We start from the raw sequence: 12,474 nt of genomic DNA, 5'->3' as shown, positions 1-12,474 counted from the left end.
AGAGCCCATCTTAGCTCCTCCTGAACAGGATGAGTTGCAGACCGGAGGAGGGTGCGGTAGCGGGTGAGAAGAGGAAGGAAGCTGTGTTCAACCCTGTCTTCTCGCAGAGCACTGAACACGTGGAGCGGGGGGAACATCTTAGAGCCGAGCCGGGGGTAGAGCAGGGCGAGGGGCTCAGAAGTGTCCACTGGGAATGAGCCCCTGGACTTCACTCCTCATGGGCCCAGGGCCATGCTTCATACGATCTTTCTACAAAAAGGGCATTAATATTGTTCTTTATCTACTGCTTACCCTCCTGGGTAGCTTTGTGTACCGAACATAATCCTCCAGAAATAGAAGGGCACCCACAACGTCTGCAGGCATTTCTGGTATCTTCTGGCTGCAACAGAGAACAGTCTGGATCGATTAACTGCTTTGTACACAGTGGACCCTCAGTCAAAATACTGAAAGACTAAAAAAACGACAGATGACTAAATGAAGCCAAAGAAGAGACAAATCTACAGCACCTCCTCCTGAGTCACAGCAAGCCAGATATTGCTGGCCTATCTTCAGAACACAGCCCGGAGGATGGAATCTAAACTTCTCTGAACGGCCTACACGGGCCTTCACCACATGGTGCCTGCTGACCCTTTAGGGTAGCAGAGAAGGAGACTCAGGGCCCAGCACCTCATGCAAATAACTTGTTTCTATCCCAGAAAAGCCACCTTTGGGGTGGGGGAGGGGAGAACTAAAGGTTTACAAGCTTTATATCACGTAGGAACTTCCGTGCAATTTGTTCCATTACACACCAGGAACTCGTGCTATGCTGCCCACGAGGTGCCCCCTGACGTGCCACTGAAGGGTGGAGCCGTCCCTGGGCAGCGGCCCAGCGGCAGGACACGGGCTCACTGAGGTCTGAGCACAGCGCCCAGGATGGCAGAGGGGCAGGCCTGTACTTCCTTCCCCACGGACCTTGCTGATGGTGGTTATGACTCATTCACAGTGCGTGCTCCCGGGGCTCCTCGGCAGAGTGACTAAGGATGGGCACACCTTTAATTGCCCCAAACAAGGAGATGTGCCCCGACCTGCTTTACAGAGCAAGGTGAGCAGTCAGTTCCTGTCTCTACTAGGGGGATAATAAGAGGAATTTGCCATGAGAGGTTCCCAGCCCACTCTGTAACATCAATTCCATTTTTTCCTGGTTGGCCTTCTGTACCTTGTACACTGCTCCACTGTGGAGCGGATAAACTGGCCGATCAACGCCAGGAACTGTTCTGTGTACCGGGAGTGAAACTGCTTCAGCAGGGTGAGCAGTCCCAGCACGAGTGGAGGCCAATCCACGGGGTCGGCAGGTTTTCGGCAGACCATGCCTGCAAGGACCAACAAATTACAAATTACCACCAAGTGAACTGCTTGCCTTTGGCAACATTCATTTAGTATGAATGTTCGTGAATGTCAAAATGTCTAGGGCCCACGTCATCACTGGCAGATGATTATGTGAGGGAATGATAATCCAGGATTACATTTTGAATTAGGCCCAGGATTTGGTGGAGGTTTCTAGTGGTCTGAAGGATTCAACACCCTAAAATGGGTACTAATTTTTATAATTACCATCACTGTTTCTTTTGGATTATATAATTAATGGATGCAACTGTAGAAAAATTTAAAGATATAGGTAAATGTAAATGAGGAAGTAAAAATTACCTAGAATCGGCTTCTGTTAATGGAAGCATGGCATACTAAATACCTTGAACTACTCTCTTAAATGAAAACATTCAAAATGCTGGATAAAATTTTAAAAGTATCTTTAAATACAAGGTTAAATGTTACACAAGAAAAGAATGTGCAGAAATCAGGACAGTCGAAGAAGGAAATATGTCAAGTGAGTGAGTGAGTGCCAAAGCTGGCCTTTTCACTAAGGATTTCTGCCCAAATCTGGAGACCTTGACCTTCTGCCTGAATGGTTGCATGGGGAACAGGAGACAGACCACAATGTTAAAAAAAAAAAAAAAAAAAAAAAAAAAAAGTTGGAAGACTTACATTGCTAGATTTCAAGACTTATTATAAAGTTACAGTAATCAAGACAGTATTGGCATAAGGATAGATAAATAGATCAATGGAACAGACTAGAAAATCCAGAAATAGTCGCACCCTTAAAGGATCAACTGAATTTCCATGAATATCCAAACAATTTAATGGAGAAGGAGAAGTCTTTTCAAGAAATGATGCTAAAAATGGATATCCTTATGGGGGAAAAAAATGAACCTTGACCCCTACTTCACACTATACATAAAAAGTAATTTGAAACAGACCACAGACCTCAACTGTAAAAGCTACAAGTACAAAGTTTCTAGAAAAAAACATAGGACAATATCTCTGTGCCTTTGGGGTAGGCAAAGATTTCTTAGAATACAGAAAGGACTAATCATAAAGAAAAAAACGGATAAATTGGACATAATCAGCATTAAAAATTTCTGCTCATTAAGGTCACCAGTAAGAAAATGAATAGGTAAGTCATTTTGTGAGAAAAAAATTCACAACATGTATATCAAAAAAGGACTTGTATCCATAATACATAAATAACTCCTACAACTCAGCGATAAAAAAGCAATCAGGGACTTCCCTAGTGGCACAGTGGTCAAAAATCTGCCTGCCAATGCAGGGGACGTGGGTTCGAGCCCTGGTCCTGGAAGATCCCACATGCTGCGGAGCAGCTGAGCTCGTGCACTACAACTACTGAGCCTGTGCTCTAGCGCCCGCGAGCCACAACTAGTGAGCCCGCATGCCACAACTACTGAAGTCTGCGTGCCTAGAGCCCGTGCTCTGCAACAATAGAAGCCACCGCAGTGAGAAGCCCGTGCACCACAACCAAGTGTAGCCCCTGCTCGCCACAACTAGAGAAAGCCCGCGCGCAGCAACAAAGACCCAACACAGCCAAAAATAAAAATTAATTAATTAATTAATTTTTAAAAAAAGCAATCAACCCAATTTAAAAATAGGCAAAAGACTTGAACAGACACTTAACAAAGAAAAATATAAAGAAACAAACAAACAAAAAAGATATAAAGAACAGCCAAAAAGCACTTGAAAAAGTGCTCAACATCATTAATCATCAGGGAAAGGCAAGTTAAAACTATAATGAGATATCATACACACCCATTAGAATGGTTAAAATTAAAAAGACTGAGATGGCCAAGTGCTGATGGGTTGTAAAATGGTACAACCACTTTGCGAAAAGGATTGGCAGTCGATTAGAAAGTTAAACTGGTCAGACAGACACACAGATCCCATATTTGGGTTTTTGTGAAGACTGGAAAAAACTTACTTAAGATGCCAAAACAAGTTATCTTGATTTACCTAACCCAGGCCTTGGCAATTCCAAATTACTCAGTGCCCACTGTAAAAGACTCTAGCCATACTCAGAACATGGAGAAATAGTCCTTTCCAGGTGGAGAACAAAAGTGATGTTTACAACAAAAACTTCCTCTGAATGAGCACCACAGAGATTCTTCCTTAAAAGACAGACCAAAGCAGGCGTGCGTTTCTTAGATCAGTCTTGAGAACAATGCTTACAAGGTTAAATAAATGTTTTTAGGGTCCACAAACATGCTGATGTTCCTTCCTCAGTCCTTTTCTTTAATTTGATCCCCGACTTAACACATCAGCCTAATTCATGAAAAGAACTGTAGCCAGGGGACTTCCGTGGTGGTAGAGTGGGTAAGACTCCACGCTCCCAATGCAGGGGGCCCAGGTTTGATCCCTGGTCAGGGAACTAGATCCCGCACACATGCCGCAACTAAGAAGTCAGCATGCCACAACTAGAGTCTGCATGCCGCAACTAAAAAGTTCCCACATGCCACAATGAAGATCCCATGTGCTGCAACTAAGACCCAGAACGGCCAAAATAAATAAAATAAATAAATAAATATTAAAAAAAAAAAACCTGTAGTCAGATATAGATACATTTCTAAGACACTTAACAGTTTTGTTTTGTTTTGTTTAAAGATCTGGGAATTCTGATCTTCCACTATCACTATCCCATTGGAATAGTGACATGTTTCCTTCCCATAAGCAGTTGTATAATCAAGGAGCCTGACCTTAACCATACATGCAATGAAAGAAATATTACCTAAGAACGAGACCACTGAACAAACCATCTTAATGAAAACAAGGTATCTTCATGCACTGACAATTCACCATTATAAAGAAGCATATATTCTTATTTTGTAATAACACAGGGACAAGAGAGGGAGGTCATGAATCTCTGAATCTTGAGATGAACTTTTAAGTCCATCTTGGGATGGTTCTTTACATTGATTTTGACCAACATACAGAAAAGGATCCAGCATCAGATAAGCACCTGCTCTGTGAGAGGTACTGTCATAGGTATTTTTGAAATCTGATTGGCCTGAGAGGTTAAGTAACTTGGCCAAAGTCACACAGGTGATAAGTCATGAAGCCAGAATCCAAACACACATGTGTTCCCTCCCTCTTATGGCAAGGACTTCTGGGCGCCACCATGCCCTGCATTCTGTGGCTGTAACAGGTATTGTTATTGGGGCTGTGTCTGGAATCAAGGAATCTTTTTGAATGAGGGAATAAAAACCTTATAGAGAATCTACATCTTTATCCTAAAAAAAACCTTTTGGAATAGGAAGGGAAATACTTGAAGGAAGAAATACATTTTGGAATTGCTGGTTAAAAAAAGTATATGGTTACATTCATGGAAAAGCTCTTACAATACTTTTAAAGTAAATTAAACTCTACAGCAGACTCTAAAAAATTCTACTTAGATATAAAGTTTGGAGACACAGGAAATACCCGGGAATCTTATAAAAATGTTCAAGATAAAGTCAATGACAAAAAAACATTGGGTTATATTCTTGGACAGGACGAATATACTGATAGCCTTTGTTATCTATTGTTTGTATCAAGTATTTTCAAAAATAAAGTACTAGATATCCCTGGATTAGTCTCCTGTATGTAACTATATTTTTACTCTTCATACCAAAGTTCCAGATACACAGTAGGCACATGACACTTGTTGAAAGAATAGGACATTAACCAAAAAGAAGTTTCTTTCCCACCATAATCAGCTCCTTAAAGAAAAGAGAGAAGCAAAGGTCCCACACATTTTACAAGTTGGATAATCAGCCACTGTAAATTAAAGGTGGATTATACTTGGTTGATATTAAATCCACCGTCTGCATCATATTTCAGAGGCCCAAAGACACGGATTTTATAAACACGCAATTAACTATGAAAGACCCCATGTGTGACATAGCATTCTATACCAAGAGTTGTTTGGTTAGATGTTAATCTACCGTTATTGTTTCTTACTGCAAAGAATAAATGTCATACAGTACCTAGGTTTTTGTTGTACTGAAGTTTTGGCAACTGGGCGATCAAAAATAGAAAGTTGACAACCGGGAAGTAGGGTAAGCGCTTTGTTGTTATGTATATCTGGAAAGAGAAAGGGAAGAGATGGTTTCTTCACATCACACAATACCACAGAACACATTTTCAAATGGAAAGCTGCCATTTTATTTCAGTTTGCTCTTCTGACTACTGAAAACTAGGATGGTTCCATTAACTTGCTGCCTTCAGAGTTTTATTTAACACCACTGACCGTTCCCCCACCAAACACAGATACCCACTTGACAATTAGCCCTTTTGGGATGGGAACAATTTTGCTTAGAGATTAGCAGTTACCTCCCCCCTGAATCCTGTTCATGTCAGCAACAAAAGGAGGGGAAAAAAAGGCGATGAGCAAGAAAGTCAAGGCAAAGCTGGAAGGAGGGCAGAGGGAGGGGAAGAGAAAGCGGGAGAAAGAAGGAAGGAAAGAGCCACATAGCAGCGCGTGGCAGCGCGTAAGCAGAGAGCACGCAGCTGTCTCTCTGGCCGGCGGCTCTCCCCCAGGCAAAGCCGCACGGCAGTGTCTGGACGCAGCATCATCCCCGTTCACGGGGCAGGAAGCACAGTCAGAACACTCCCAGCCGCCTCCCTCCTCCCAGTCGGACTGGTTCCCTGGGAGGTGGGGTGGCATCCTGGCCAGGAGCGCCAGCTCTGGTCAGACTGCCAGGCTCCGTCGCTGGCTAGTGTGGAGCCCTGGGAAGCTATCAACCTCTGAGCCTCAGGACCCTCCCCCAACAAGGGCACATTTAATGGGACCGCTTTGAGATCAAGTGACAGCACCCACGGTGGGGTTAACACAGTGCTTGGCACGTAATTACAAAACGTTAGCTGCTATTTAGGTTCATAATTTTTTACCCCAAACCCAGGGGACTGTATAGATTTCACAATTTCACATTACAATAAAGATTTTAGAAAGGTAATATAGAGTCTAGGGTAACAACCTGTAATGAAAGTTATCAGTATTTCGGCATCAAAACATGAAAATTCACAGGAGTATAAACAGCCTCAAGTCAGTTTGGGACAGGTTTTGGCACCAAGTGAGATCTGGCACCAACTTGTGGAAAAAACTTTCAGTTCTCAGAGGTTTATGGAGATCAGAATTGCAGAAAAGAACTTGTGGCCCCAGACCGTGATTATGATTACTGTCAGCCACAGAGGGAAGTATCTTTGGGCAAGAAGCATCAATGCCACCATTTAGTTGCAATTCAAATACCAAACCGCAGAGAAACCTAAAACGAATCTCCTATAGATATAGCACTTTTCACTTTTCAACGAGTTCTGACAAACACTGTATCACTTGATTCCCACAGCCCCAAGTCAGGCAGGGAAGGTGTGATCTTCCTCGTGTTACACGTGGGAAACGGGAACCCAGAAACGGTGGGAACACAAGAGAAGGGAGGCTCCAGGATGGGAACCAGGTCCTCCCAGTACCTGAGCACAGTGATCTGGGCCAGATCGCCTTAGGTACACCCTGTCCCCCAACGCACCATCATACATTTTAATCGCTAACCTTGTTCAGTGGGTTGTGGATGCCAGCTGCCTCCAGGTAGGCTGTGATTTCATATAAGAGTGTGTTATCTTCTTTGGGGTAAGGAAGTGAAGGGTCCTGATAGTGGGCTTCAATATCTGCTAGGAGAGCCCTAGATGAAGGGAAAAAAAAACAAAAACAAAAACAACAGTGATAAATATTAGAGATAAAATGAATCTAGACAACAGTTAATACAAGCTATGATCTTCCAGGGATTCAGTGTCCTCATTTGTAAAACAAGGGCTTGATCCTTCTAATTCTCAATTTCCATACCTGTGATTGGTTATAAATGGAAAATTTGACCTAGAATTACATTAGCTTTTGGAGTTCACCCAAATCAAATGCTTTCACCATTCCAAGTTTCATGAATTGACTGAACTATTTTCACTACCTACTTTGTCAGAAGCACTGACTTTGTGACCAAGAAGCACAGATTATTTATCTTTAAGCAGGAGGCTCAAAATGAGAGCAAGCTGCTGCAGAGGCAAAGGGTGCGGCTGTGCACCAGGACGCGTTCTCACAGCCACACCTGGGCATCAGTGCGCTTCCACCCGCCCTCAGGAGAATTAGTGACTCAGACCTGTGGAAAGCCAGGTGTGGATTTTGGTAATAACTGCCTTCTCAATCTGTGCAAGTACCTAGCATGGTGTCTGGTGTGTATTAAGTGATCAATATATGTTGGCTGAATAAACGAATCTATCAAAAAAAAAAAAAAAAAAAGTGAGAGACAGGCCAAGACAGATTTGATTACCTATGGGAAGAAAGCCTGTAAATTCAGAGAGCATTCTCACTCAAGAAGAACTTAAAAGAGTAGGTATTGAACAAGAAACTGGAATGCTAATTGATGATGAACAATCCAGGCCCACAGCTGGCTGTTTCAAATGCCGGCACTTACTTATTGAGATTCTCCAAAGCAGCTGCCAGATGTTTGGAGTCAAACCGACACGAATAATTTAATTCATTGGCAATCTGCTGTCTCAGAATCTGCATCTGCCCAACCTGTGAACAAGCAAGAGAAAGAACAGGTAAAATACATAAGCATTTCAAAGTGATAGTGAGGAGACAAACAAAAAGATGACAATTTTTTATTGGAAGGATCACAACATTCTCAAGAAAAATTCAAGGATTTCCTGGACTGGCTTTATGGCTAAGGCCAGCATCATCCCTAATGGAGCAGAGGACCCTTCAAGAAATGTCTGGAGAGATTCCTGTACACCAACTTCAAAATAGCCCTGACATCTAACAGTTTACAAAGTGATCCATTAATGCTCAGTTGTCCATGGATTAAAGGTGTGTGTTTTGAAGCTCTATTTTTGATCTTTTGGAATAAATTCTCCATGTTCAGTAGCCACTAATGAGAAGCCCTACTTCCTTTATTTGTCCTAAACTGAAATTTCTCAAGTCCTAAGGATGTCCTTTCACTCTAATATTCGGTCAATATAAGCCTGTCTACATCACTCAGGATTACAGATCAAGAAATAGTCTAGGTAATAAAATAATCTACATACAATCTTCCAAGAAGGCCCTTCTAACAATGATAACCCCAAATCCAGAGGTTCTTAACCTTTTGTTGGCACCTTGGACCTCTTAAGGAATCTAGTGAAGACTATGGACACTGTCTCAGAATAATTCTTTTGAATGTACGAAATAAAACATACAGGATAGGGGGCTTCCCTGGTGGCGCAGTGGTTGAGAATCTGCCTGCTAATGCAGGGGACACGGGTTCGCGCCCTGGTCTGGGAGGATCGCACATGCCGCGGAGCAACTGGGCCCGTGAGCCACAATTACTGAGCCTGCGCGTCTGGAGCCTGTGCTCCGCAGCAAGAGAGGCCGCGATAGTGAGAGGCCCGCGCACCGCGATGAAGAGTGGCCCCCGCTTGCCGCAACTGGAGAAAGCCCTAGCACAGAGGCGAAGACCCAACGTGGCAATCAATCAATCAATCAATAAAAAAATAAATCTTTAAAAAAAAAAAAAAAACAAAAAACATACAGGATAACAATGGAAGCCAATTGTAACAAAATGTAATTCGCAAGCTATTAAAAGAATGGATTTGTGACCTGGAGTTATGCTAACATGGTGGATCAACCATTGTAATTTCCAAGTAGTGATGAGCATAAAGGATATTTGGAGGTATCCATGGCGACTGTCAGGTGTTAGGGAACTATCTTTGGGTCAGTTTGAGGTAAGAGTTCAGCTGGCTCTGACAAGTTCAATTTGTTGGTATCATAAAGTCAACAGTATACCCTAACTTTTTATGCAGTAAATTCCTTTTCTTTTCTAGAAAAGCTATCCCTAAAAGATTAGCAAAGGGGAGAGGAAGAATAGGAAAGGAGGTTGTTTAGTAATGACGGCAACAATAAAGAAGATACGAACACATTTCCTCTGAGTTGTTGGGAGCAGAGAAAGGAAAGAAAAAAAATGGTCTTCTCTAAGAGCGAAGAAAAGGTATCATTTAGATAAATGGAGCTTATAACAGTTAAAAGTGTCAAACGACCTCGAATGTACTACCTTCGACCACTGTTCTTACGAGGCTATTCTACTTATGTCAAGAAAATAAAAGTCAATCCAAAAAAATGTTATTTGTAAGTAAGAAATCTTTTATTAATAGCAAACTATTATTATTTAAAAATCGGAATAGGGCAAGGCCACGAAAACAGTGGGTTCTTCCAGGCCACTCAAAAATGTCCCTCCAACCTTGTATCTGCCCATATAATTCCTTGCTTAATTCTAGATACTCTATGTCAAGGATTCCCTAGAAAATACCAATCTGGAAATGGAAACAGAAATAAAGGCAGTTTTATGTAACTTGTTCTTATTTAAATAAGATCCTGGAGAGGTTAAGGAGCCTAGGAGGTGATAAGCTCATTCTACCTATTTGTTCGCCTATTAGAGAGCTTTGGACTGTCACTCTTTCTCTGTGATTTCTCTAGAGCTGCACTGACCAAGACAGCAGCCACTGGCTGCCTGTGGTTGTTTAAATTTAAACGATTAAAATGAAATAAAATTTGAAATTCAGGCCCTCACTCCCCACAAGCCACGTTCTAAGCGCCCAACAGCTCCATGTGGATAGTGGCTGCTGTCACTGTTGAACAGCACAAGTATTTCCATGCTGTTCCAGATTATTATGCCCATTTAGTGACTGCAGGTTCCCTAATTCAAGACAAAAAGACAAATTGGTCCTTGGGGGTTTTATGTAAAGATCAGTGATTTAGACACAAGACTTGGCTACTACTGAATTACCAGCAATTATTGATACAACTAACAGTGGTCCATAATAGTCACTGGGAAACCTCCGAAGCCTCTTCTAAGCATCTCTGTAATCTCTCTTGGCTTCCTACAGAGGTGAGACGCAGGCCAGTCCAGACTAGGGTGGCAAACTGACAGCAGCTCATTAATGAACTTGTTACATAAGGATGGAGTATAGCTGAGGGAGGAAAACTTCTATTTCCTTCTGTGAAAGCACCTCTTGCCAAAAGTCACTTCAAAATGAAAGTTTTCTTCAGTGAAAGAAAAACAATAAATAGGCCAACGAAAAGCATAGTCAAGAACAGCCAAAGATCAAAAGAACTTAGAAATAATGACAAACTGAAGTGTTGTGTTTTTGTTTTGATGGCCAAAGAAAGAAGAGTGGCTTTCTTTGGGCAACCAAGTTACAAGAAAATAATAATTAAAAAACCATAGCCTTGCTTCTCCCCTCTCTCCCACGACATACCTTCATGATAGCTTCCAGATAAGCGGTCCATATCTTCTGTGTTTTGGCAATGGCGGAAAAATAAATTTTATTCGAATTTGCTGAAAGGTTAAAATATGATTTTTCTATTTAGTAACTTTGGAAAGGCTACAGAGTTCTCTCTACCTCAGCCTCGTTTTAGAACACTTACCTACAATGCTTTTTAGGGGGCTGAGGGCATTCATGAGGGTTTTTAAAGTATCCTGCACAGTTCTGTCTCGCAAGATAATTTTCTGAAACATGCTGAGGAAATTCTAAAACAAGAAGGCATGATCGAAGAGCAAAACATAATGAATAAATACTCCAGTTAACTAAAATGCTATGTAGAACACAAACTAGCCTCATTCACACAATGCTACAAATAGGATGATGGGGAAGCAGCAACTTCCGGTTCCCATCAGAAACACCCCGTTAGGAGGGGCTGCTGGTTCCCAAGATGAAATTCACAAGAACAGTCCACCCATAAAAATACTGTGCTGGGGGCTTCCCTGGTGGCGCAGTGGTTGGGAGTCTGCCTGCCGGTGCAGGGGACACGGGTTCGAGCCCTGGTCTGGGAGGATCCCACATGCCGCGGAGCAACTAGGCCCGTGAGCCACAACTGCTGAGCCTGCGCGTCTGGAGCCTGTGCTCCGCAACAGGAGAGGCCGCGATGGTGAGAGGCCCGCGCACCGCGATGAAGAGTGGCCCCCGCTCGCCACGACTGGAGAAAGCCCTCGCACAGAGGCGAAGACCCAACACAGCCAAAAATAAATAAATTAATTAATTAATTAAAAAAAAAAAAGTTACTTAAAAAAAAAAAACTTTCTGTGTAGTCTAGATTTAAAACACTACTTACAAAATTTGATTTATAAAAAAAAAAAAAAAAAAAAAAATACTGTGCTGGCCAAAGAAACTCCAGTTTATTCTCAGTTCTTATCTATTTAACAGGAGTCATATATACATGCCTGATATCAGTCTAGGAAAGCACAAAAGAAAGGTTAAACCATCTACTCTCTTCTCCGCCGGGGTAGAAGAAAACATGCATGAATGCCAAAAGGCTCACCTGTAACTCTTTGACAATCATAAAGCACAGAAGCCTGTCTAACCCGTTCAGACCGAAAGTCCCCAAGGTGTTCTGGATTTCTGAGAAGAGGCGGCTGCTGGTCACCTCTTGATGGGTTTTCATATCATACCAAGTGTTCAGCTGGTCAATGTGGCATGTCGTTCTAAAACAAAAACAAAACACACTCAAAACCCAAAAGCAGCTCAGAATTCATCCTGAAGGGATGTGGGATGCAATAGGATTAGGGGCACTGGATGGGAAGAACAATGGTTTCATGATTTGCGCTTTAATAACCTCTGCATCTAGGCACCCAAGACATCTCACGGTGAACGTTCACTGGGCCAGGAAGGCAAAATTCAGTTAAATCACCTCTTCCTGCCCTTGCTATGTCACCAGCTTGACCGCTTCATTTCCACTGGGTTGGGCTGTTGTTTGCAGTCATGTCTTGAGGACAAGGCTAGATTCGGCCATCAGGCTGGAAGGCTTTAGAGCCCCGTTGTCTCTCTGGAGGGTCTTTCTTTAAATATCCAGAGACTAGGGACAAAACAGAGCCTTGTGTCATTTCCAATTTGGTAAGAAAGGAACTTTGAATCCTTGTGTCCTCACATCTGAGACTATGATGACAAAGCCATTTCCTCTTTCCTCCCAGTTCTGGTCATTGACCAGCGATCCCCTTTTAGACCCAGGAGTGTGACGATGGCAATGATAACAACCAAAATCATGTACCGAGCGTTTCCTATGTGTCAGGCGCTGGGCCAAGGCCTTTCCGTGCGCTCACT

At 42.6% G+C, this 12,474-nt stretch overlaps 1 protein-coding gene across 10 annotated transcripts in view; it reads right to left on the bottom strand.

Moving 5' to 3' along the window:
- WASHC5 (WASH complex subunit 5) overlaps positions 1-12,474 on the bottom strand; it is a 56,470-nt gene that overhangs the window by 4,629 nt on the left and 39,367 nt on the right. For 8 of the 10 annotated variants that reach the window (XR_014236248.1, XR_014236249.1, XM_082363054.1 and 5 more), the window contains 8 exons: positions 11,696-11,858; positions 10,805-10,907; positions 10,636-10,715; positions 7,818-7,921; positions 6,905-7,034; positions 5,346-5,442; positions 1,196-1,349; positions 292-379 (listed from right to left, as the gene is read on the bottom strand). Coding sequence is in view for 8 of the 10 variants with exons in the window: in XM_082363054.1 (XP_082219180.1) it covers positions 292-379; positions 1,196-1,349; positions 5,346-5,442; positions 6,905-7,034; positions 7,818-7,921; positions 10,636-10,715; positions 10,805-10,907; positions 11,696-11,858 (919 nt within the window). In the remaining 2 variants the exon portion in view is untranslated. Of the gene's footprint in view, positions 1-291; positions 452-1,195; positions 1,350-5,345; positions 5,443-6,904; positions 7,035-7,817; positions 7,922-10,635; positions 10,716-10,804; positions 10,908-11,695; positions 11,859-12,474 lie in introns of those variants that run through there. The other 2 variants (XM_082363057.1, XM_082363059.1) reach the window with 2 other exon arrangements.

Source organism: Balaenoptera borealis (genome assembly GCF_965194805.1).
Source record: "Balaenoptera borealis genome assembly, chromosome: 17".
Taxonomy (NCBI): Eukaryota; Metazoa; Chordata; class Mammalia; order Artiodactyla; family Balaenopteridae; genus Balaenoptera; species Balaenoptera borealis.
Note: the sequence above shows the minus strand (reverse complement) of the source record. Positions and strands in the feature narration are given on the sequence as shown.